Here is a 21831-nt window from a genome sequence, read left to right as displayed (position 1 = left end):
CGTGTGGCGGGGCAGGTGATGGCCTCCGCCGCCATCTTGTCGCCTCGTCTGTCAGAGCCCGCTGTGCTGAGGTAGATATCCTGGTTTGGATGTGTGTGTAGAAAGAGCCAGCAAGGAAAGCAGGAAAGCTGAAGGTGAGAGGCTGTTTTGAGGGGGCTGCTGGGTGGTTAAGGTGGCCGCTCACCAGCTCTTGAGTCTCTCCCTGCAATGGGGAAAGCAGCTTCTTCCTCTGAACTGACCGTAATTGCTCCATTACGTCGTTAATTCCAGCCTGTGGGTGGTGGCAGCTGCTCTGTGCTGTCAGTTCTCCATAAGGACAAGTAGCCGTCACGCCATACCAGGTTAACAGGTTAACACGAGTCTCATTGTGACAAATTCAGGACTGTTTGTCTGTGATGAAGGAATGTGTTTTGTATTTTAGAGTTTCGCAGCGTTCACACAGACTTTCCACACACACCAGTATCATCAAAGCTGCTTATGTTCCCAACCATACAGAAAAGAAACCCTCTGCTGTGAGAGCAGGGAAGAAATCTGTCTCATTGTGCTGGATTGTGATGCTTGGCATCAGAAATACGTTTAATGGTCCTTGCATGTCTCCCCAGTTGGATATAGGAGTTGTCATTGTTTCTAACACCCTGTGTGTTGCTGTGGGATTATCCCTATAGGGTCTGACAAGCTGCTTCCAATGTAACAGGTCTGTAGTGGTGAATGGGAACACAAAACCAGCATCATTTTGATCTCACTGCCTGAGTGGAGTGGAGCCTGAGTGAGTAGCCTTATCTACCCTTCAGTATGATGAGATTGGATGAATATTGAGCCATCTGAAGGGCTGGGGATGTCAGAGGAACACACAGGGTTGTCTGAGCTGTTCCTGACAGGAGAAGTCATAGTGCCACCCTGTGGGGACACAGGAGTGCTCTGGTATTTTAATAGCCCTCATTGAACTCTAGATGTCACTTTCATGCCCTTTTCCTTCCCTTTGGCTGTCAGTAGCACATCAGCACATACACCTGCAGCAGGATGTTTTCCCTTTCTCGTTCCATTTGCTTTCTACTGTGCCAAATGCACCATTGCAGCCTGGTATTCCCTGGCCTTGATGTAAAGGAGCAGCATGCTGTGGCCTCATCAAAAAGTTCTATATGTGCTACCCCTACACTGTGTTCTGTAGCTGTTAACAGCGCATTGAGCCATTTGTTTTGAGCTCATACCTACGCAAGTGAGTGCTGAGTGGTGAAGACTACCCTTAATTGTTTAACCACCTATCAACTCTTATCTCCGCACAAACTTACAACACCCCTCAGCAGACTTTGGAAACCTCAACTTGTGTGTGCTAAGCTCTGCTTTCTCTCCCAGCCGCCCCCTGGCTGTTGGTTACAGCCATCCCTCACAGCGCCGCCTTCATGGCGCCAAGCCGACGTAGCGCAGGTAAGTACCAAGTATAGGGGGGTGTCGTTGTGTCCCACCTAACGCAGGGCGGCTCGGCTCCCTCACTGAGACCCGGGGCGCTCCTTGCTGCTGCTGCTTCCCCTTTCTTCCCTTTCTCGGTGCAGCTTTCCACTCCACAGGTACGTGCTGAGACCCGCAGGAAGAACCCACGTAGCGTATGTTGCCCCCACGAGTGGTTCCGCCCACTCTGGGCCGTCGTCGTGCTGCAGGGCCGGGCCCGTGGGTCCAGCGGAGCGGTTGTGCGGCCGCCTCCGCCCCCCTGGTCCCGCCGCTCTCCCTCCCGCTGCCCTGCGCGGTGCCGCCCGGTGCGGGGTGATGCCGACGCAGCGGGACAGCAGCAGCACCATGGCGGCTCCGGGAGGCGGCGGGGGAGGCCTCGGAGGGGACAGCGCCCACCAGGTCCGAGTGAAAGCCTACTATAAGGGGTGAGTGAGGGAGTGAGGGGGAGGCCGTAAAGATGATACATCTGGCTTTATGGCTTCAAGGATATAATGTAAATGCAATACAAAAGCCACTCTGGGCATTTAAAGTGTTTAATCTGGGTATTTAAAGCGTTTTGTTTCTGACCTGTGTCTACTTTGGGGCTTTTCTTGAGCAAAGCTTTGCAGGCTGGCACCGTCTGTGGCTCTGAAGGACCTGTGAAACCTGTCAGAATAACTACATTAAACTCTCAGATCTTTGCCTTGTGGTCTCATCAATCCACCTTTCCTCGAAGATGTGGCTGCCAGCTGCTAATACTCATGTGGTTGGACAGTGAACCGATGTGGAAAGTGCTTTGGATTAAACACGTTTATTTTTCTTCTGCTGGGTCAGTTTTAATCTCAGTCATTTCCACATGCACTCATACAAATTCTTGCCTTAGCAATGAGAAGCTGTGGTGCAGGAACAGAGATAAAGCAGCTGTGGGAGTGAGCAGGAAAACTGCAACTCTGGACAGGAATGCTGGTTCGTGGCACTTCAGATACAAGGCAGTGATTTCACCGGCATTGGAATGTTTCTTTCGAGTTTCATCTGCTGAGTCTCGGTTAACACCATTGTTGGTTTGCTTTTAATCGTGACACTGAGTCATATGGGCAGCTGGTTAACAAACAAACAGATAAGCTTGAATGCCTTGGCAGTTGTTTGGTTTGAGATCTAAACAGTCTGCTCCCCTGACTGTCAGTCTCATGCCCACTTCTCAAACCAGCGCTGTCAAGAAGCAGAAATCAAAGCAGAGCAGTTGACTTGCACTGGGAGTAGCTGCAGACTGAGGATCTAAGTGCAGATATCAAAGGCGACGTTTACCCTTTCATCACACAGACTGCATGAAGGTGGCAGCCGGTTAGAGGATTTTACAGGAAATATTAATCAGAAAATGTTAATTTCTCTTAATTTCCTTGTAATAGAAGTGTGGAACGTGGTGGTCAGGCTCTTGTGTGGCTCAAGTGCTGCTCATGCAGCCCCAGAACACCCCAGGTCTGGCCAGGAGCCTAATTGCTTTTCTCAGCCGAGACAAAAGCTTTCATGAGGAGCTCTTTGAAGGGTCTTTGTTTCATTCAGCCATGCGGTGGTAGTTCTTTATCTTAAATTCATGAAACATGTAAAACCGGGCAGGAAAATTTTCCTAAAACAAACGGAGATGGTGGGAATAAGAGGATGGGAATTCCCAGAGACTTGGGAACTAGGTTGGGTTTACCCTGATGTTTCCTTCTCGCAGGTAAATCGTGCTTGTTGTAGGGCTGATTGTTTGAAATGCTGGAAATAGCCTCATCTGATGTAAAGTTCCCGTAATCTGTGCCCTGGATGTAGCAGCAGTTCCTAGGAATTTATTATACCCCATGTTTACATTCTTTTTTTGTCGATAAGGCAACAAGTGCAGCATTTACACGGCAACTACAATTACAACCATTTCAGGTCTCTAATATTCTTTTAAAAGCTTATTTTCTGGCTTATCTCATTTATTGTAGGTGCTTTTTGTCACTTCAGTATGAGAGATATCAGGGGAGGAGTGTTGTGTTGTAGTGGCTGAGAGCAATAAGGGTGATGTGTGACCTATGCCTTATGAATCCTATAGGACTAATAGCATTGATTAAATATGGATAGATATACATGTATCTTGAGCCATCTCTCTGTCGTGATTAGATCTGCTGGCTCTTACAGCAGATTTTGCACTGGTTTAACTGTGTAGGCTGGAACGTAGATTAGGCTTTTCATAGTTTTCATACAGTCTTCTGTTGTCCCTCGAATGTAAAGTGAATGTAAAGGAGGGTTCGCTCGGCTTAAAGAGCTTCTAAAAGCTGCTTCCAAGCAGCAGGATGCGCCAGGAGCCTTGCACGAGTTAATGTCAGTGAGCTGCCACTAAGCATAATCAAAAGATTAAGCCAGGTGTATGATGACTGTGTGGGTATGTAATTAATACGTGACTGGATATCTATGTATGTTCACAAATGTAATGTGTGATAGCTGTGTTAGGCTCCAGATAACCAAGTGGCAGCCTCCCACAGAAGCCTGACTGTAGAACTGAGAAGTGAGGTGCACTTATTCAATTGCGTTTAACTGTCAGCAGTGTGTTCTTCCCTTTGTTCTTGTTGCTGAAGGGCTGCTCCTTGTGACTGGTGGGTGAGATGAGAAATAAAAGCATGAGAAAGAAGCTGCCTGGTCGCAGAGGAGACATGGGGAAGGTGGTGCAGAGGCTCGTGGTCTTCAGAGAGATAAATAATCCCTACAGAGTCTTAAAACACACAGCGATTCCCTGTAATAACTACAGTATCCAGATGTGGAAATGGCTGTCAGGAATCAGACTGCTTTCTAGTTCCTTGTGTGTGTCATGAGGAGGCAAACAAGGATATTGTGCTGCAGAATAGCTTTGGAACAGGCAGGCCTGTAGAACAGCAGCTTACTCACTGATTTTATCAGAGTGAAGGATTATTTCTTTTCCTCTTGTCGTTGTGAAAGAAAGTGTTTTGTATTTTCTTATACAAGACAGCAGGCTATGGTCTGCAGTACATTCCCTTCATTCTTTTACATAGCTTACTAATTTTGCACAGCCCCTGCTCCGTGTAGCATCCCCTCTCCCACCACCTGCAGGCTCAGTGACAGCACACACTGGGAAAGCTGAGACGTTCAGCTCTGACTTCACGGTGCCCATCAGAACTTCCTTTTTTACTTAAGAAATGAACCTGCACTAAAAGATGAATGAGATGAGGGCTGGTGAACTTTAGCTGAAATTCACTGAAGTTGCTAAGCAGTGCCTTATCTCCTGCCTAAAACGTAGGTCCCTGAAAAACAGGAAATACAGGTTAGGACTTTGCCTCCTAATAGAGCCTTGTGGGTTTTGGTAGATGGCTGCATGTCAGTAACGTGCTGTTAGATGTGTGGGGTTTGCAGAGCTGTTGTGCTGCTCTGGGTCTGTGCTCTCCATGTGTTTTCTGGGAACATCGGCGCTCAAACATTGGGCTTATGAGCTGTTTGGAGGGTAGTGTTGTATACTGCCCTGTTTTCTTTCTCTTTCTTTCCACCTTCCTTTGCTCTGTACCTCTGACATCCTTTGTGTAAAGGACTGACCCAGAGTCACCTATTCCCCTTGAAGGCCCAGCAAATACCAGGGCAGTGGGTCAGCGTGTTATGGTAATGCTTCTAAAGCACCACTCTCAGTCTTAATTAAAACAGAAATACCAGTTCTGCATAACAGTAAAGCAGTACATTTTAATTCTAAGTATGTGCTTCTGTGTTCACCTTCCCTGTCATTGTGGGGAAGCATCACCCAGGTCTCTTCAAAGGTGCTTTCAATATTTGCAACTTCTTTCCCTCTGATCTGCTGTTTAATAATTTTCATGAGTATTTCAAACCATCCACACACTTAGAACTTGGAGCAGATATATACATTCTTACCAGCTGTACATTAGAAATGCCCTTCAAAATTATTGCAGCATTAAATTATTCAGTGTCCACTGGAATAACATATTTCATCGCTGCGTGTACTTAAAATCTACAACTTGGACAGATACGAAGTCATTTGGGGATTTAGATCTTCATGTTTTCAAAAGCAGATAATGGGAGAAATACATGTCAAATAATCAGTAATAAGAATTACTTGGAGCCTGAATGCTGTAGGAAGGAATCTTGATGCTCACGGCTTTCTAATATTGCTTAAAGATTCTTTTTCTAAGGGGCTGTGGCAGGAGGTGGGTTTTATATTAGTGGGGCATGGAAGGTGATAGAGGTGAAGATGAAATGCTGCGTATTACAGCATGGCACAGTTTCTCAAATGTATTTTTCTCTTTCTCAGGGACATCATGATAACATATTTTGAGCCTTCCATCTCGTTTGAGGGGCTGTGCAGTGAAGTTCGAGACATGTGCTCCTTTGACAACGAGCAGCTTTTCACCATGAAGTGGATTGATGAAGAAGGTAAATCGATCCTTGCTGCCTGGTTCCCAACAGATTTTTGTTCAGCACGGTGCTCAGCTTTCTAGCTCTTCTCTCCCTTTCATCATTTCCTTCACCTTTGTGAGATAAACTATATGTTTTTAGTAACTCAGACTCCAAAAGTAATGGCTTTCCAGTGTCCTTTTAAGTATAGTTTTGTTGGTTCAGATCACTTAAATATGTAGATCTACTTTTACAGATTACTGTATATAGTTGTGCATAGAACCAGAAAATGCATTTTGAGTGAATCAGCTGTTCCATTAGCAGCCTTGAGTCTTATAACATACAGCTATTTAAAAACAACCCTTTAAAAAGTATTAAAAGAGAAAATACTTTGGAGAAAACACTCGGCTGAGTGATGTATAGTGGCTTTCCATAGAAATTTTAGCCCTGAAATGTTGTTAATCTTTAGCACATCATTTATGCAGGTCATATTTTATATCAGTTGAAAAAAGTTCAGTCCTCTCTCTGTTTTTCCACTCTGAGCTGTGTATATGTTAGGCATGTTTTGAAAAGCCTACTTGTAACTCTTGTTTTCTTAGTGGAGTTGTGCTCTGAACATAAGTTTTGAGCCACACCAAAGACATCTAAATTATGGAATAGCTGTTGTTATTTTAGCCAGCTGAGTACTTGATGCAATACATAAAAGGCAATGATTAGTAACTGTATGCAGTGATTAGCGTAGATGGTGCTTATAGGCCTCTTTCCTCCCCTTGCCACAGATTTCTTATTCAGAATTGGGTGAGTGCCAATTTATTGAGAGCTCAAAGCTAAACAGGGACTCAAGTTGCTTTTGGATGTGCTATGTGATCAGTTGTGTCAAACACTTTGCGTGGTCTTCAGAATCTGAGCAGGTTTTCTCTTCTGCTATCACCAGCTTTCCCAAGCTATGTACACAAGTACACAACAACACAAGAGTTGTTGCAGGTGTAGAGCATTGTGTTTTTAACTTGTGGTCACCAATTTGAAAAAGCACATGTCAGATTTAATTATGAAGGTTCCTTTCTAGTCTGTAAACGTTGTGTGCAATCTGAAGCACTGCTTATGCTCTTTTGTGAGCCTCCCTTTCTTCTGTCAGAAAGAAACAAGCTGTTTGCACAGGTGTCAAAAACAAATGAAGAAAAACTGGTTTGTTGGTTCACAGTGAGTCTGAATGAATAGGGATGTTCCTGCTCCTTCCACACTCTTCACTTTGTGTTTATGGGGTGGGTAGGCAGCTGAGTGCCAAGTCTGTCCAATGGGACAGTGATGTGCAATATGATGAAAAATGACAGAAACGCTACCACGCCGAGGGTATTGCTTTGGTTTGATACAATAATTATCTTAGGAACAACTGCGAGGGAGCTGCTGAACCACACGGAACTAATTAGACCGAGTTTTGTGATGTTTTCTTCTTTCAGGAGACCCATGTACTGTTTCTTCACAGCTGGAGTTAGAAGAGGCGTTTCGGTTGTATGAACTAAACAAGGATTCAGAACTTCTAATTCATGGTACAGTAAAATTTAATGTATTACTTCTAATGTTTGCACCTACGGAGAACAGGAATTTTTTCCTCATGTTATCAGTGTCTTTTGCACTACTCTGTCTTCTTCAGTTAAAGTCTATTGTGGCTGCCTGTCAAGAGGATGCCAAAGACGACGTCAGCCTTTTTAGCTGTCAGTACTTGTCAGTGTTCTTTATGGAATTAAGAAAGGAAAAAAGATGTAAAAATGATTTCATCTGCTCCTATATGTGTATCTCTGTTTTTTATTATTCTGCTTTTTGATCTGTCTTGTCTCCATTTACTTCTGCTTGATTGGCTTCTCAATAAATATGCACCAGGGTTAACTTTCCCAAGTTTTCTTTTCCTACTGCAGCTAAATACACTGGAAACAAAGAACTAATGTAGGCAAAATCATACTTGGCTGTTCTGGAACACTGTAATGTGCTTCACCTACAGTCCAGATTTCCAAATACCCACTGCAGTGATTGGACAATTGAGAAACCAGCCTCACTACTTGTTGCCAGCATCTTTACACAAGTTACCTTACTCCGCTGTCCAGTTGCATTTCACACTTGGATCACTGTTATGTCCAGTACAGGGTTTTGTGGCATCTTTTTTTCTTGCTTGCTGTTAGAATGCATTTTAGCAATTTTCTGTTGCCTTTTTACTATGTAGGTGTTGTATTTAACCCAAAGAATTGTCTTCTGTATGAAACAGATTAATAAGAAGCTGATATTTTTCTTGCAGTGTTCCCTTGTGTACCGGAACGGCCTGGCATGCCTTGCCCAGGAGAAGACAGTAAGTAGGCATCTTCATTTGGGCATACTTAAAATAAGTAATGTGTATTCTAGAAAAAGTTGATACTCTATTGTTTGATTTCCTGTGCTTATGACTATTAATAACACGAATCTCTACAGCTTAAATATTAAAAAGGAATGTTGTTTGTCATTTCTGAGTCATTGTTAATAAAGCATTTTTGTATTTCTGTTAACTCTCCACGTGTCTCTGCTTTCCTTGCTTTTGCCTCTTCCATGGCAGTTTTCCATTCTGTTCCTGTCTCTAGTAGTTGCCAGATTGCTCGCTGACTGATGTGAACAAAGACTTGTAACCACTTGTAATGAGGTGTCAAATAATCAATTTCAGACCAACCTTTGGGTAAAATCAGGAATATTTTGTGAACACCTTTGTCATGCTGGTAAATGTACTAACCATGAGAGGTGATTTTCCATATGTTTAATGTAGGCTTCTATGCTGTTGTTATTCATCTTATAAAAGATGATGGGTATGCTATGCATGCACACGTCTGTCAGCTTGATATCCAAGTTCTTGACAAATGTCAGTGTGCATGCTTAAATGTTAACTATGGCAGTAGGATTAATGCTGCCTTTCTGAAGGGGAGAAAGAAAGGTTCTAGGCTACATCTGAAATAGCTTTGCAACTTGAGGTAGTTTTGCATATTCTAGTTTTCAGTTTTGGGTCCTGAAATGCCTGTAATGAGACAAACAAACAGTCAGAAAATGGTGGCAGCTGTGGACCTAAGATACTGGAGGGTTTGTGCATGCAGCCATAACAGGACATGCTCCTGAAATGGACCTTCTTCCCTCCCTCCCACAGCTCCTCCTTGAATTAAGTAAGGTATGTGCATGTTTTGCAAACAAGTGCTTGTGTTGTTTGGACAGTTTTCCTCCTTTTGACTCACTCCGCCTTTTAACTTTGGAAAGGCAGAATTAACTTTCAGATGGTCAGAGTATTTTGCTTGATGTTTTCTCCAAAATTGGAAAAATGAAGAAAATACTTTGTGTTTCTATAAGGCTGCAGGAATGAAACTTTACTCTGCAAATCACTGTACACAGAAGCACCAGTAAGAAAGTACTGTAGTTCTGTATTTATATCTTTTATGGATATAATTGTATGTTTTTCCTCTTAGAATCCATTTATCGCCGTGGCGCCCGCCGGTGGCGAAAGCTCTATTGTGCAAATGGTCACACTTTCCAAGCCAAACGATTTAACAGGGTGAGACTCTTGTTGGGTACTTAAAACCATGTTCCAGGGTTGTCTTACTTTTATAATTTTAATGTTACTGCCTTGAAAAAAATAAAAAGGTAGATTTATTCTAATTGCTGTTGACTGCCTGTAGTTCTTAGATGCTGGTAACTGTAGTTTCAGGAAACTTTATCCATATAAAATTAGGCTCATAAAAACATAAATAGTTGCAATTCACTTTACAGTGTACTCTGTAACTATGCTGTCACGGAAGTGTTCTGGTGCTCCCTTAAAATCTCCGGGGAGGGCAGACTTTAACACTGGCATTAGATGATTGAACTGAAAGTGCATTTGCAGTTGTTTAAGCATACGTCGAGTTGCTTATGATGCACAGTTTTCCTTCACGACTTAAACAAAACCTGAGATGTTTCTCTAGCATCTGCTTATGATGGCGTAGAAACAATTGAAAATAACTGGCCAGTTTTAATACTTTCAATAAGCAATAGCCAAAGACGATTGAGAATCAAGAGAGCTATCTGCGGCTTGTATCTGAAAAATTAGATAAAATAAGAATTGAATAAGCAAGGTTCCTTGACAGCTTCAGTATTCTTTCCTTTTTCTCTAAGCTGTGAATCACGTGCTTAAGTAACTCTCAAAATGATCTCCACTAAACTTCGTCTTCAGCATTATTCATTTAATATTTTTTACATAAGCAATGCTCTAGGAAATATTCATTGACCTCTTCCCGGTCAAAGGCTGAAGGCACCATCCCACTTGCTTTTGTTGGTGCCCTGCATTCATGGTTCTTTTGAGTTATGAGTGTCCTTCAGTGGGTGGTGATCTTCCCATTTCCTCTTAGCTGGTGGTTTATCTATGTTGAAGCTTTTGCTTTCCTGCTGTTCTCTCTTCAAATCTAAGGACTCCCCTACATAAAGATAATGAGACCTAGCAAACTAGCTTGGTCACAGGAGCCTGCTTATTCATCTGCACTGCTTTTGACCTGCAGTTGACACCCATCTCTCTGGGTCCACGTGCAGCAGAAGAGGCTGACTGTGCCTGCACCTTCCCATGTAAATGTGCTCTTTCTGATAAGCAGTCGCTGCTTATTGTTCATTTGTAATTCTTGGGCTTTTCTGTGTTGTATCTGCTTGTTCTATCTTAAAGTTCTGTCATAGGCTTTTCAGGTACAGTAGCAACTTGAGTAGGGGTTTTTCTGATCTCCTATCCTCTGTTCTTCAGTAATGGGAACGTGGCTGAATAGTTTCTGTTATTTAGCTTTGCTTTTAATCAGTTTTATTGATTTATTCTTCTAGAGAGCTCACTGTGCCATCTGCTCAGACCGAATATGGGGCCTGGGTCGCCAGGGGTATAAATGCATCAACTGCAAACTCCTTGTTCACAAGAAGTGTCACAAACTAGTCAATACTGACTGTGGTCGTCATACACTACAACCAGTAAGTACGGTTTATCTGAAATGTTGTCTTAAAAAGCAACAATAAATGAAATAAAGGAGCTTGTTTCATACTAAATGGCTTTCAGACTATGCTCAGCAAACAATCACAGTAGATAAAGCTTAAAAAGGCTGTCATTCTTTATGGCTACTGCATTACATGACAAGAAAATAGAAGAGATGCTTAGCAAAATAGCATTTCAGTAACAAGAAGGTCTTAATTCTTGTATAGATTGTCTATTTCTGTGTCAGATGGTGAAAAGCAAGGTAAATATGACATGTAGTTACATAGTGTTTATATGAACGTGTACATATATTACATTTCACATATTCAGAGTGACATACAAGTAAATTCTCTAAACATCTGTTAGATTATTAGACTATTTTGTTTGATAGAAAAGGAAGGCAAGGCACAATAGTTCTGACCTCCTCCTAAGTGATGCAATCATCTTTAGTTCTCAAGTCCCCAAAAAGCAATATGTAAATACCACTTGCAGTTTAATGTTTAAAAATGGACAGCTGGAAGTCTTTATTTCATAAATTTATTTGGATAATAAAGCTGCTGAAGTATGTGCAATTTTCTGTCTCATTTTGCATCTAATCTACTACCTTCTCCTTGCTGTATGAAGTTTTCTTCAATAGCTTCTAGCAACTTGCCATAACTTCTGGAAAGCAGGAAAAATAAGGTCTATGGTGATTCTTTTTATACTGTATGGACTAGAGCAGTAGTTATGTGGATTCATCTAAAACAGATTATATTTCTCAGAGATTCTTTATTGTCTCTCAAATGCTTTTCACAATCTGTTAAACAAATGTTGTGCAAATTTGCAGGAACCAATAATGCCTATGGATCCATCGGTGCATCCGGATAACGTAGAATCAGGTAAGATCAGTGCTTCCCTTTGAAACATGAACATGGGTTTTAATATGAAACAGAATAACTTTAAGCAAATTGCTTTAAGAATTCTGCTTTACTTCTTTTTGTTGGGCAAGACAAAGAGGACAGCTGCTTTAAAAACTAAGGGGGATTTAAATATAAAATCTCCTATTTCCTGCGTCTTGCAGTTTGACAAACCGTTGCAAAGAATCGAGTCTGATACTTAGATTTTTCCATCAGTAAGGAGTGTACTTTAAACATCATTAAGCAAACAAAAAGGCAGTAAACAAAGTTACAGTGGAAAAAAATTAAACAAGATTTCCTGGTGTTTCAGTTTCAATGGACAGTGATTTGTTAAACAACAACAAATGTTATTTGGCACAAGATACAGTGTGTCAAGGAGAGTCTAAATAGATTTCCAAATATAATCACAACGTTATATAAGCCATAACAGTTGTTATTGCAGTATTGCAAAAGAATGATTTTGCTAGCTTAAAAACAACAACAAAAAATACCAGTTTTGAAAGCATATAATAGGTACATTTAAGCTGTTTCTCCTTGATTCAACTAACGAGTGGAAATTTTTAAGAGAAAGAAAATCGAGTTGTGTTCCATGGATCTAATTGTTTTCCTTGCATCTCTAGTGATTCCATATAATCCATCGAGTCATGAGAGCTTAGACCATGTTGGTGAAGAAAAAGAGGTGAAGTATCTTAACCACACTAATTGTGTTCAGCGATCTTCAACTCTGGCACTCTTTATTTTATTGCTTTAGTAATTTAACTTGTCACAAAATGAAAACCAGTACATAGAGCATGTTTGGATTGCTCACTCGGTGGTCGCATGTGTGTCTTTCAAGCTGATTGTTTTTAAAGCCTGGGTTGAGATGTGCTTTGATTTAGAAAGTTTTCCAAATTCTTCTAGTTTCATTTGTTTTTCATCTGTCCTGTTTGTTCTGCCTTCTTCCCTTTCCCTTCTGTTCCTTTTCCTGGCAGTGCAGTTTAAGAATTGCAAGTGTTCATTGAATCACTTGTGTTTTTATTGTTCTATTCTGTTTGAAGTGCTAACTGTCTTTAAAGAATAGCAACTACAGTCGTTAAAATTGACAAGCCTGTTCATGAACTCAGAAGTATCTCTATCTGTAGGCAATGGGCATAAGAGAAAGTGGCAAAGCTTCTTCCAGCCTGGGTCTTCAGGATTTTGATTTGCTCCGAGTTATAGGAAGAGGCAGTTATGCTAAAGTATTGCTTGTTCGATTGAAGAAAACAGAACGCATTTATGCAATGAAGGTGGTGAAGAAAGAACTCGTCAATGATGATGAGGTAGGTAAGCTCTTTGTTAATAACTCAGCCAACTCTTTTGAACAGCTTTAATACCTGTTACAAAGGGGAAGCCAGACATCTGTGTCTGCATCATGAATTAAAACCTATGCATTAAACATTCAGCTACTTGGAAATGCATTACAAGAAGTTCATAAGACAGATGACTGCTTTTGAGATCTGCGTTGACAGATGCGTAGTTTACAGCAAGTCATCCCATGCTAGTGGTTTTTGTCAAGAGCTCCATTACTTCAACCAGCATCACTGTTGTAATTGGCACAGTCTACAGCACTACTCATGCAGAAATCACTTAAGTTTCTCTTGCCTCTTTACTTTGAAGAAATATTCCATATTTTTCCTATTATTTTTGCTTGCTTGGCTGAAAAGGAGTTGGAGTCTTCTTTTCATATGTTCACAACTGTGAAATTTTGTTTTTTGTCACAAAGGAGAACCTCATAGTGTTACTTATTTGCTCTTTAAATCAGGCATCCACGTTTACAGATTGGTTGTAGCATGCATAATGATTTGTGGAAATTTACTACCATTTGCAGTCAACTGTTAGTGTGCTCTTGCTGCTGATTTCATTCATGGTTCTTTAAGGTATTTTGTAAAGATTTGCTGATTCAAGAACTTCTCATTTTATCCTAGTTCCGACATTGATTTCACCTGCCTTTCTTTGCAACTTCTTTGCATTCATCAGCAGCAGTTTATCTTTATGCTAATTGTCATTAGTACTTGCCCTGCAGTGTACAGCAGTACTTATCTGAATGTTGCTTTTTTTCTTTTTTTTTAATAGGATATTGATTGGGTTCAGACAGAGAAACATGTCTTTGAACAGGCTTCAAATCATCCTTTCCTTGTTGGACTGCATTCTTGCTTCCAAACAGAAAGCAGGTAAGGGACGTGAGATGATAATAGTCTTTTCTTCAAAAAAACTCATACTGTTAGGCACATCAGAGGCCTATTTAAATGATTACGTGCTAGGTAGGTAGGTAAAGTCAGTGTGCTGTAAATCACTGTTGCATTTTGTGAACAAAAAGCCGTGTTTATCATCTAAGCTTTCAGACTGGAAATATCTGAAAATGTGAGAAATACTGGGTGCTATGATAAGGATGCTAGAAAGGGAGAAGCAACCAGCAAGGGAGTTCATGCAAAGTTGAAGCCAGCCATGTTGCCAGAGAGATGGGAGGAGTTGAACTGCCCAGGAAAGACCCACAACACTGCAAATATTCAGTCAAGAGGAAAAATTTTCAGCCTCGTATACAATCATTTGTGATATGCTCTTGTGTGTTTCAGGTTATTCTTTGTTATAGAGTATGTAAATGGAGGAGATCTGATGTTTCACATGCAGAGACAGAGAAAACTGCCAGAGGAGCATGCTAGGTATGTCTGATTGCAGATGTCTTCCATCAGAACAGTGGGATATCTGGCACAGTGCAGTAGTGCAGATTATGGTGGTGAGACAGCAAACCATTTCCAGATGTTAAGGATTTCAGAAATGTGAGACTGCGTTCCCATCTTAATGCTGCAAGCCACAGTATCTTTGTTTCAAGGAGGAACTGTAATAGGAAGCGCTAACAGATTGCTTGTGTTAATTAGTATTACACTTGATGACTACAGTCTGATTCTGATTTTTTTTTAAATGGAAAAACTGTTCTGTGGTATTTGTTTACCTGTCTGATGTTATTAATGTGTTTCTTTTAGAACCACCATGGTCTAAACAAATGTTGAGTTCTTGTTGTGTGTGTTTTTTTCAGGTTGTGAGGTGAAAGAGTTGATGAGAGTAGACATTAATATTATTAAGAAAAAATAATTAAGTGACTGTGGGTATAAATTACTGCATGTGGATAAGAAATTACTGATTATAAACAACTTACCTCTTTCCCTGGTTAAAAATTACAATGGAATGGATAGGGTTCCGTTTAAAAAGTATTGTACCACCAAGGCTGTTCTTGTGATCTGGAGTGTCTTGTTTTTTTTATGAGTTTATTTGACTGCTGGGGTAATCAGTATATCTTGCTGTTCTAGGTTTTATTCTGCTGAAATCAGCCTTGCATTGAATTATTTACATGAAAGAGGCATAATCTACAGAGATTTAAAACTAGACAATGTGCTGTTAGATTCTGAAGGACATATTAAACTCACAGATTATGGCATGTGCAAGGTAAGCTGTAGTTCCTTCCTAAGTAGTAAAAGCAACAATTAAGAAATTGTCATTTTAAAGAAGCAGAGATTAATTGTCAATTAAAAGAAGCAGAGACTCAAAAAGGTGAAACTTCTGAGCATTTCTTTATGCATGTGAACCATTCCACAACTTCTCAGTTATTCCCAGTTTCCTGTTACTGGAGATATTATGGAGTTGACCAGCTGAAAGGTTAAAGAACTGTTGTCAGTGGGTACAAGCCATCCTCATGAGATGTTAACTGCAACCTGCTTTTGTGTAGCAAATAATATGTCCCAGCCTGGAATTTAGAGGGTTTTTTGTTTTGTGATTGAAAGGAGGCAAGTAAAAGTTTTAGAAAGTATGTGGTGGGAGAGAGTTACACACAGCTTGTTTTGACAGTGGTGGTGTTTGTTTGTTTAGGAAGGGCTGAGGCCTGGCGATACAACAAGCACGTTCTGTGGAACTCCAAACTATATTGCTCCTGAAATTCTTCGAGGAGAAGATTATGGTAATTCAAACTTTTCACTGCTACCATGTGTCTACCATGTAACTTTCAGTTATCTCAGCTTCTTGCTCAAGTTGTTTAGCAGTGGAATTCTGTTAGACTTGTGACCCATCCAAGATAACATGGTGTGAATGGACCCTTCAAAGGGAAGGCTGAAAGTATCACAACAAACAAATCAGATATCCCACCTTCTGCACTCTTATCTTGTTTTTAACAAGCTTAAAGAGTAGCATGGGTCTTCTAAGTTCATTATAGTTTATAACTGTTTTATATACTCTTAAAGATACCCTTGCTTGCCTTGTGTTCACTTTTGGAGCTTTGTATTTGGCAGTAGTGATATAATACATGTATTACAAAGGGCTTAGGTAATGAATGTCCCTTTCACAAATTTTGGTGTTTAAAAACTGAAAATGTCCATGCAAATGCATGTTGAAGTCCACAAGGCTCCTGAAACGCGGGATAAGAGTACAGTTTATTGTGTATGTTTCTTCTGCTTATCCTTTCTTCCTTAACTTCCAGTAGTGTGTGAAGCAGATCTTTGGTCTGCGTTCTTCCCTCAAGATTTGTAAATGTTCCATAATTATTTCCAACTAAAAAAGAAAACAACAAAAAACAAAACCAAAATAACAACCAAATACCAATAGAGGTAGAAGTGCACATACACTAACTTAACTGAATGTTTCTGTCTGGCTTAACATTAAATCTGTCTGTCCATCCTTCCTTTCACAAGTTTTATACAATAAACAGTCTCAGCCTAAGTTGCTGGAATTCTTTTCTTTAGCACTGCATAATAGACTAAGAACTGTCTTGCTACTGTTAAGAATCATGTACTTCCTTCTTGTCCTTCCCCAGTTAACAGACTGTTGGTTAGCAATGACTAAGCCTATGTGTAATCTAAGACTTTGTTAAGGCTATGACGTCACCCTTTAAAGGTTTTGCATTTCCTCTTTGTACAGAATTTCCTCCTATCCTTCACATAACAAACCACGTAATGTCTGTTTACTGCTGTTACCTCTCTTTTATTAACTAGTCAATAGAAAACTAGATAATCACACTATCGATAATTCGTTTAAAAGTATTCTCTAAACATTTTTAGGACTACAGCAAGACTTTTTTTTTTCTGCTCTCAAAATTCTTTATCAGTATTTTCTCTTATGAATTCCAGGCTTCAGTGTAGACTGGTGGGCACTCGGTGTATTGATGTTTGAAATGATGGCAGGAAGGTCTCCATTTGATATTGTTGGAAGTTCTGACAATCCTGATCAGAACACAGAAGACTACCTTTTTCAAGGTAAGTACCATGAGTGTTCAGATACTTCAGTACTTTGTTTACCTTTAAGCTATGTTTAAAGATGTGAAAGCTGATATAAACGCTGGTTTCTTGCAGTAATTTTGGAAAAGCAGATCCGAATTCCCCGATCCCTTTCTGTTAAAGCCGCAGGTGTTCTAAAGAGTTTCCTTAATAAGGTAAGAACTGAAACAGAGGATTTGACTTCTCCAGAGTGGCTGTTTTGTTGTGGACTAATTGATGTGTAGCAGATCTACCTTAGCTGCTGTGCACAGAAAGAGGGTACAGAAGGTGTAATCCTGTAACATTTTAGCAAGGCTGGGAAACTTATTTAAAATATTTGTCTTTGAATCTGTAGCTTTAGATTATTGCTGTGGAGCTGGAAGTGAATTTCAAACTAAAAGGCTTAGAAATGTTCTAAATAATTTCTTTAGCTTGGAAAACTGAACAGGCTTAGCACATTATCTGGGTACCTAAAGACGTTTACATTGTTAGTAACTTAGTTGTGGTAGTATGACATCTATAAACAACCAGAGAAGCTCTTTCCCTTGAATAAGGGACTTGTCAGAGCTGTCCTCTTAAAGTCGACTCATTTCCTTCTTTCTGCTTCTACTGAGAGCATTGTGTTACAGCCTCCTAGTGGAGAGAAGTGTTAAAATAATCTTTCAGCTGTATGTATCAGTAGCTTGCAGTTACTGTCTCAAAACAACTTGGATAGGCAAGCTGCCTGTTGAGGGGAAGAATCAAATTCACTTGCTTCAAAATGTTTAAACCCATTTGAATAAAAATAAGTGAAGATGGGGTGGTTGTTTATATATTATTCAAGTTTGGACTTCTGTATATTCTGTAAATTGAAACGTTTTTCAAAATAAATAACACGAACTTTGTTCTTCAGTGCACCTCGTAACAGAACTCCTGATAATTCATGATTTCTCACAGAATTTGGAACAATGCTTTTATTCATACGTAGGCTGTGGCTCTCATTTAGAAATACTTTCTTACACAGGACCCAAAGGAGCGGTTGGGCTGCCACCCTCAGACAGGATTTGCAGATATCCAGGGACATCCATTTTTTCGCAACGTTGATTGGGATCTGGTATGTGAATGCCTGCTGGACTCTGCTTTGTGTACAGCGGTGATGTGGCAACTTCTGATTGTGAGAGATGCCACAAAGCTTCATAAAACCTTAAGCCCTTAACTGGCTTACTACAGTCTTAATACAGAACCTCTTTGACATGCACTGAGTACAGTGGAGTATTTTAGAGAGAATATGGAATGAATTTGAGAGTAACTTTTGGCCTTATTTAAATATAATTCTGTGGGTCATAACTCTTTCTTGATGTCACTAAGTGTGTTTGTTCTTAGATGGAGCAAAAGCAAGTGGTGCCTCCATTTAAACCAAATATATCTGGCGAATTTGGTCTGGATAACTTTGATTCCCAGTTCACCAATGAACCTGTGCAGCTCACTCCAGATGATGAGTAAGTAATGTAAAAATTAAGATGTTTTGATAAAGCATTGAAGGAGTTAGACAAATTCATCAGCTGGTTGTATTCTTAGTACAGAAAGTCTGTTGTCTCCTCCTTGTAGGCTTGGTATGGATGGGTTAACTATAGTGCTGAGTCATGAGGTAACAAAATCTGTGATCAGTGGGTAAGAATCCTAGTTTGGAGAAGGATGATTAAGTGTTATTTTACGATGTTAGTGGTATCACTTGCAAGGAATGAACGTGTGAAGGAAAAAATCTGTTTTTGATGCATGGTTTATTTCAGTACTATGCTAAGAGGTGATATTTCTGGAATGTTGGGTTTAGATTGGATTTATCTTTGATGCTCTGGACAAGAAAAGGTCCTTTGTTTGGGTATTTTCAATTGTTAGTAATTGAGTGAGTTTATCCTGGTGGAAAAGCCTTGATATAATGCTCGATAATGTTTTGGTTTGGGGTTTTATGGTACCTTGCCTATTGAGTGTTCTGATTTGGGGTTGTATAGGAAATGCCCTTCTGTCCTGACTGAACCACTACCATACATCATCTTTAGGTTTTGTATTGGGTTCTGTGTAATGTGCATGTTAATTTGTAAGCAGAAACAGCAAGTACTAAATGTTACCTATGCACCTCAGTTAGGTCTGAAATCCAACTTAATTCTTTATCCCTGTGTTAGCGCATATTGTTACAGGGCCTAGAAGAAAACAGTATCAACTGTAAGGAAAGGGAGGCTCAAAAGAGAGGGAATGTTTTCAGTTGCAGTCTATTGTGCAGGTCTCAATGTTAAAAACGAACTGTCAGCTGATACTACTGACTTTTAATTTTGCTAAACTAACAACTGTTTTTAATCTTAATAGCGATATTGTGAAGAAGATTGACCAGTCTGAATTCGAAGGCTTTGAATACATCAATCCTCTTTTGATGTCAGCTGAGGAGTGTGTCTGAATTCTTCATGTCTGGACTGTGCCAGTTGTTACTCTGTTTTTTTACTCTGCATGGATAAAGATCTCTTCATTTGGATGCACTAGCATAACATGAGTAACTAGTCATCGTACTGTTGCCACCGAGTGTGAATTACACACAGGTTTTCTTCTTGTATCAATTATCACCTGGGGCAATTGTTCTGCTGAACCTTGGGCTGCCAGAGTATTTAAAATGTACGTTTTCAAGAAGTCTTGCCAAACCTGAAGTTGGTCTCTGGGGTTCCTGACTGCACAATGGGATCTGGCTGCAATAACCTGCCAATGCAGCCTTCTGATAAAGGAAAGTTGTTTTACTACTTTAAGAGTACAAATTGCATCAGAGGACATAATGAAATCTCACTAAAGGAATTCTGCTATTCCAGCGAGACAAGTAAGATCTCATGACTTGTAGTTCTAAATCTGATTTCCTTGTTCTCCTTAGATATAGAAGTTACAGCTTTATTATTGCCCTTCAGATTTAAATTGACAGTGAGGAAAGCAGAATAGGTCAAGAATTGGCTGTTCTCTTAAGGTACGTTGATCCATCCTAAAGGTGGTGTTTAACTCAGTATTAGAGTCAGACTTCATTCTGAAATGATACAGGGGGAAGTGTGCACAGTCTGATACGGAGTGCCTTTCTGAGCCTGTCCCTTTCATTGAGGGCTGGGGGTGGTATAAGTGGAATTCAATTAATACTTTAAGAAATTAAAATCCACAAGAGTGCAATTTAGCAGGAATGGGCAGCTAAAACTGACGAATGTTGGACTTCATGCTATTATTTATTGCATTTACAATTTCTGTCTTGTATCAGAACTGCACACGTTACAGCTATGGCCAAGGTAAGGGCATTGTTTCACCATGTTTCCTTCTTTTATCATCATGGTTAAATCTTACTGCCATAGTGATGGAAATGCATTCCACGTTGCCAGTGGAAAAAGCACATCTAGAAAAAAAATAGGTGCTGTCCACAATGACTCCCTTAATTTTTCCACGTGTAGGTAGTGATTTGTAATAACACACAAACCTTTAGTGTTGGTAGTAGACTCCATTCTAATTGCTTTCCTATTAGAATAAATAGAACAGTTGAAACTGGGACTTTTGGGAGGTAATAATGATTACATTTCATGTTAGCAAACAATGTAATGTACAGCACAGCTAACTCTTATTTTTAATATTTGGGAAGTAGCTTTGAATGTCTTAGGCTGAAGAAATGCCAAATGTACCACTTCTTTATTTTTATTTCTGGAGAAAAGGGATTAAGAGACATCGAAGAAAAGAACCTGTATTTATATGAATAAGAGCTGTGAGGCAACTTGGTGTTACTTAAAGCAGATTCAGATGTCTGTAAACACAAGTTAGCAAACCTTATCTGAAGCTTTTAGTGAGCTTTCTGTACAGTCAGTATCTCTGTGAAAATCCTCGTGTGGTAAAGCTGTAAATTTGCAGCATGAATCTTCCAGTGTATGTTTTTTTTCCACTTATGTGTTAGCTTCAAGGGGAGAGACTGCACAAGCACAGTAGCTCACAGTGTGGTACTTAGCATGGACTTCACTTTGCAGCGTGAGTAGGAACCAAGATACTGGGAATTAATTGGAGGGACTTCCATTCCAGGGAAGCATTGAACTTCTACACTGTTGAAAGTTGGGTTCTCTTAGCCTTACACCTGAGAGTTCCTTACACCTGGGTTCTCTTACACCTTCCAATGTAAAAAGTCAATCTACTTTTAAAGAGCAGCTAATAACTTCAACACTGTTATTTCATATGAAGTGAAACTGCTTGCATCCAGCTATAAATTTAAGTGCTTGACACTCATGTGACTCGTTAAGACATTGGAATTTAATTGGTAGTAAACTTTGAAGTTACTTCAAGCAAGAAAAGCCTTCTCTGTACAGTTCCTTAATTTCATATACAATATCAAGCAAAATAGTGTTACGTAGGGAAGGGCATTTCTGCTGCTCAGAAGAGCACTGTGTTGTGCTCCAAGCAGAACTTTTTATAGATAACGTCACAGAAAATATACTTTTTCTATTCACACATCTAACTGTTGCCACTGAGATAAATATCCTTAATGACTGTAAGTCCATTGTTTAATTTTCTCCTAAGTGCCATGATATTAAGTTATTTTTTATCGTGGAGCCTAATAGCAGCTTTTGTAAGTATTCAGAAGGGATGTGGCGTGTAAACAGTTGTGTAGGCTTTGAATTTTGAAGGTGTATTTGTGTGGAGCTGACCCTTTGTATGCCAGATTCTTAGGGGTGCTCTGCTCGTTCATATCGTCTCTGCTACTTTCTTGTTTCGTATGGAATATGGTCTTGAACATTGTTGTGTAATCATTCTCTTTATTTGTGCACAATTTTTACCTTAAATAAAACATTTATATTAGAATGCCGTGTATTCATCCGAAAAGAAACAAAGCCGACTCCTACAAAGCACTACTGGGATTTGTTTGGGACCTTCAGAC

General features: G+C 40.0%; 1 protein-coding gene across 2 annotated transcripts; it reads left to right on the top strand.

Annotated features, from left to right (window-relative positions):
* Window positions 1-1586: 1586 nt before the first annotated feature.
* On the top strand, window positions 1587-21755 carry PRKCI (protein kinase C iota). Of its 2 annotated transcripts, XM_015871977.2 has the most exons (18): window positions 1587-1871; window positions 5714-5835; window positions 7254-7343; window positions 8084-8134; window positions 9264-9349; window positions 10633-10773; window positions 11601-11652; window positions 12291-12349; window positions 12792-12968; window positions 13762-13859; window positions 14262-14348; window positions 14994-15129; window positions 15550-15637; window positions 16800-16925; window positions 17022-17101; window positions 17929-18018; window positions 18288-18403; window positions 19266-21755. In XM_015871977.2, the coding sequence occupies exons 1-18, from the start codon at window positions 1762-1764 to the stop codon at window positions 19351-19353; spliced, it is 1797 nt and encodes a 598-aa protein (XP_015727463.1). In that variant the 5' UTR covers window positions 1587-1761; the 3' UTR covers window positions 19354-21755. The 2 variants fall into 2 exon arrangements, with proteins under 2 accessions (XP_015727463.1, XP_015727464.1); XM_015871978.1 differs by lacking the exon at window positions 9264-9349 and having other exon boundaries at window positions 1674-1871.
* The last annotated feature ends 76 nt before the right edge of the window (window positions 21756-21831 follow it).

Source organism: Coturnix japonica, chromosome 9 (genome assembly GCF_001577835.2).
Source record: "Coturnix japonica isolate 7356 chromosome 9, Coturnix japonica 2.1, whole genome shotgun sequence".
NCBI classification, from domain to species: domain Eukaryota; kingdom Metazoa; phylum Chordata; class Aves; order Galliformes; family Phasianidae; genus Coturnix; species Coturnix japonica.
The sequence above is the reverse complement of the archived record's forward strand: the minus strand, read 5'-3'. Positions and strand labels throughout refer to the sequence as shown.

Coding starts and splice junctions, on each gene's coding strand:
- PRKCI (XM_015871977.2), top strand. CDS start 1,762: ATGCCGACGCAGCGGGACAGCAGCAGCACCATGGCGGCTCCGGGAGGC. Junction 11,653..12,290: donor TCCGGATAACGTAGAATCAG/GTAAGATCAGTG, acceptor TTGCATCTCTAG/TGATTCCATATAATCCATCG. Junction 16,926..17,021: donor AGAAGACTACCTTTTTCAAG/GTAAGTACCATG, acceptor GGTTTCTTGCAG/TAATTTTGGAAAAGCAGATC.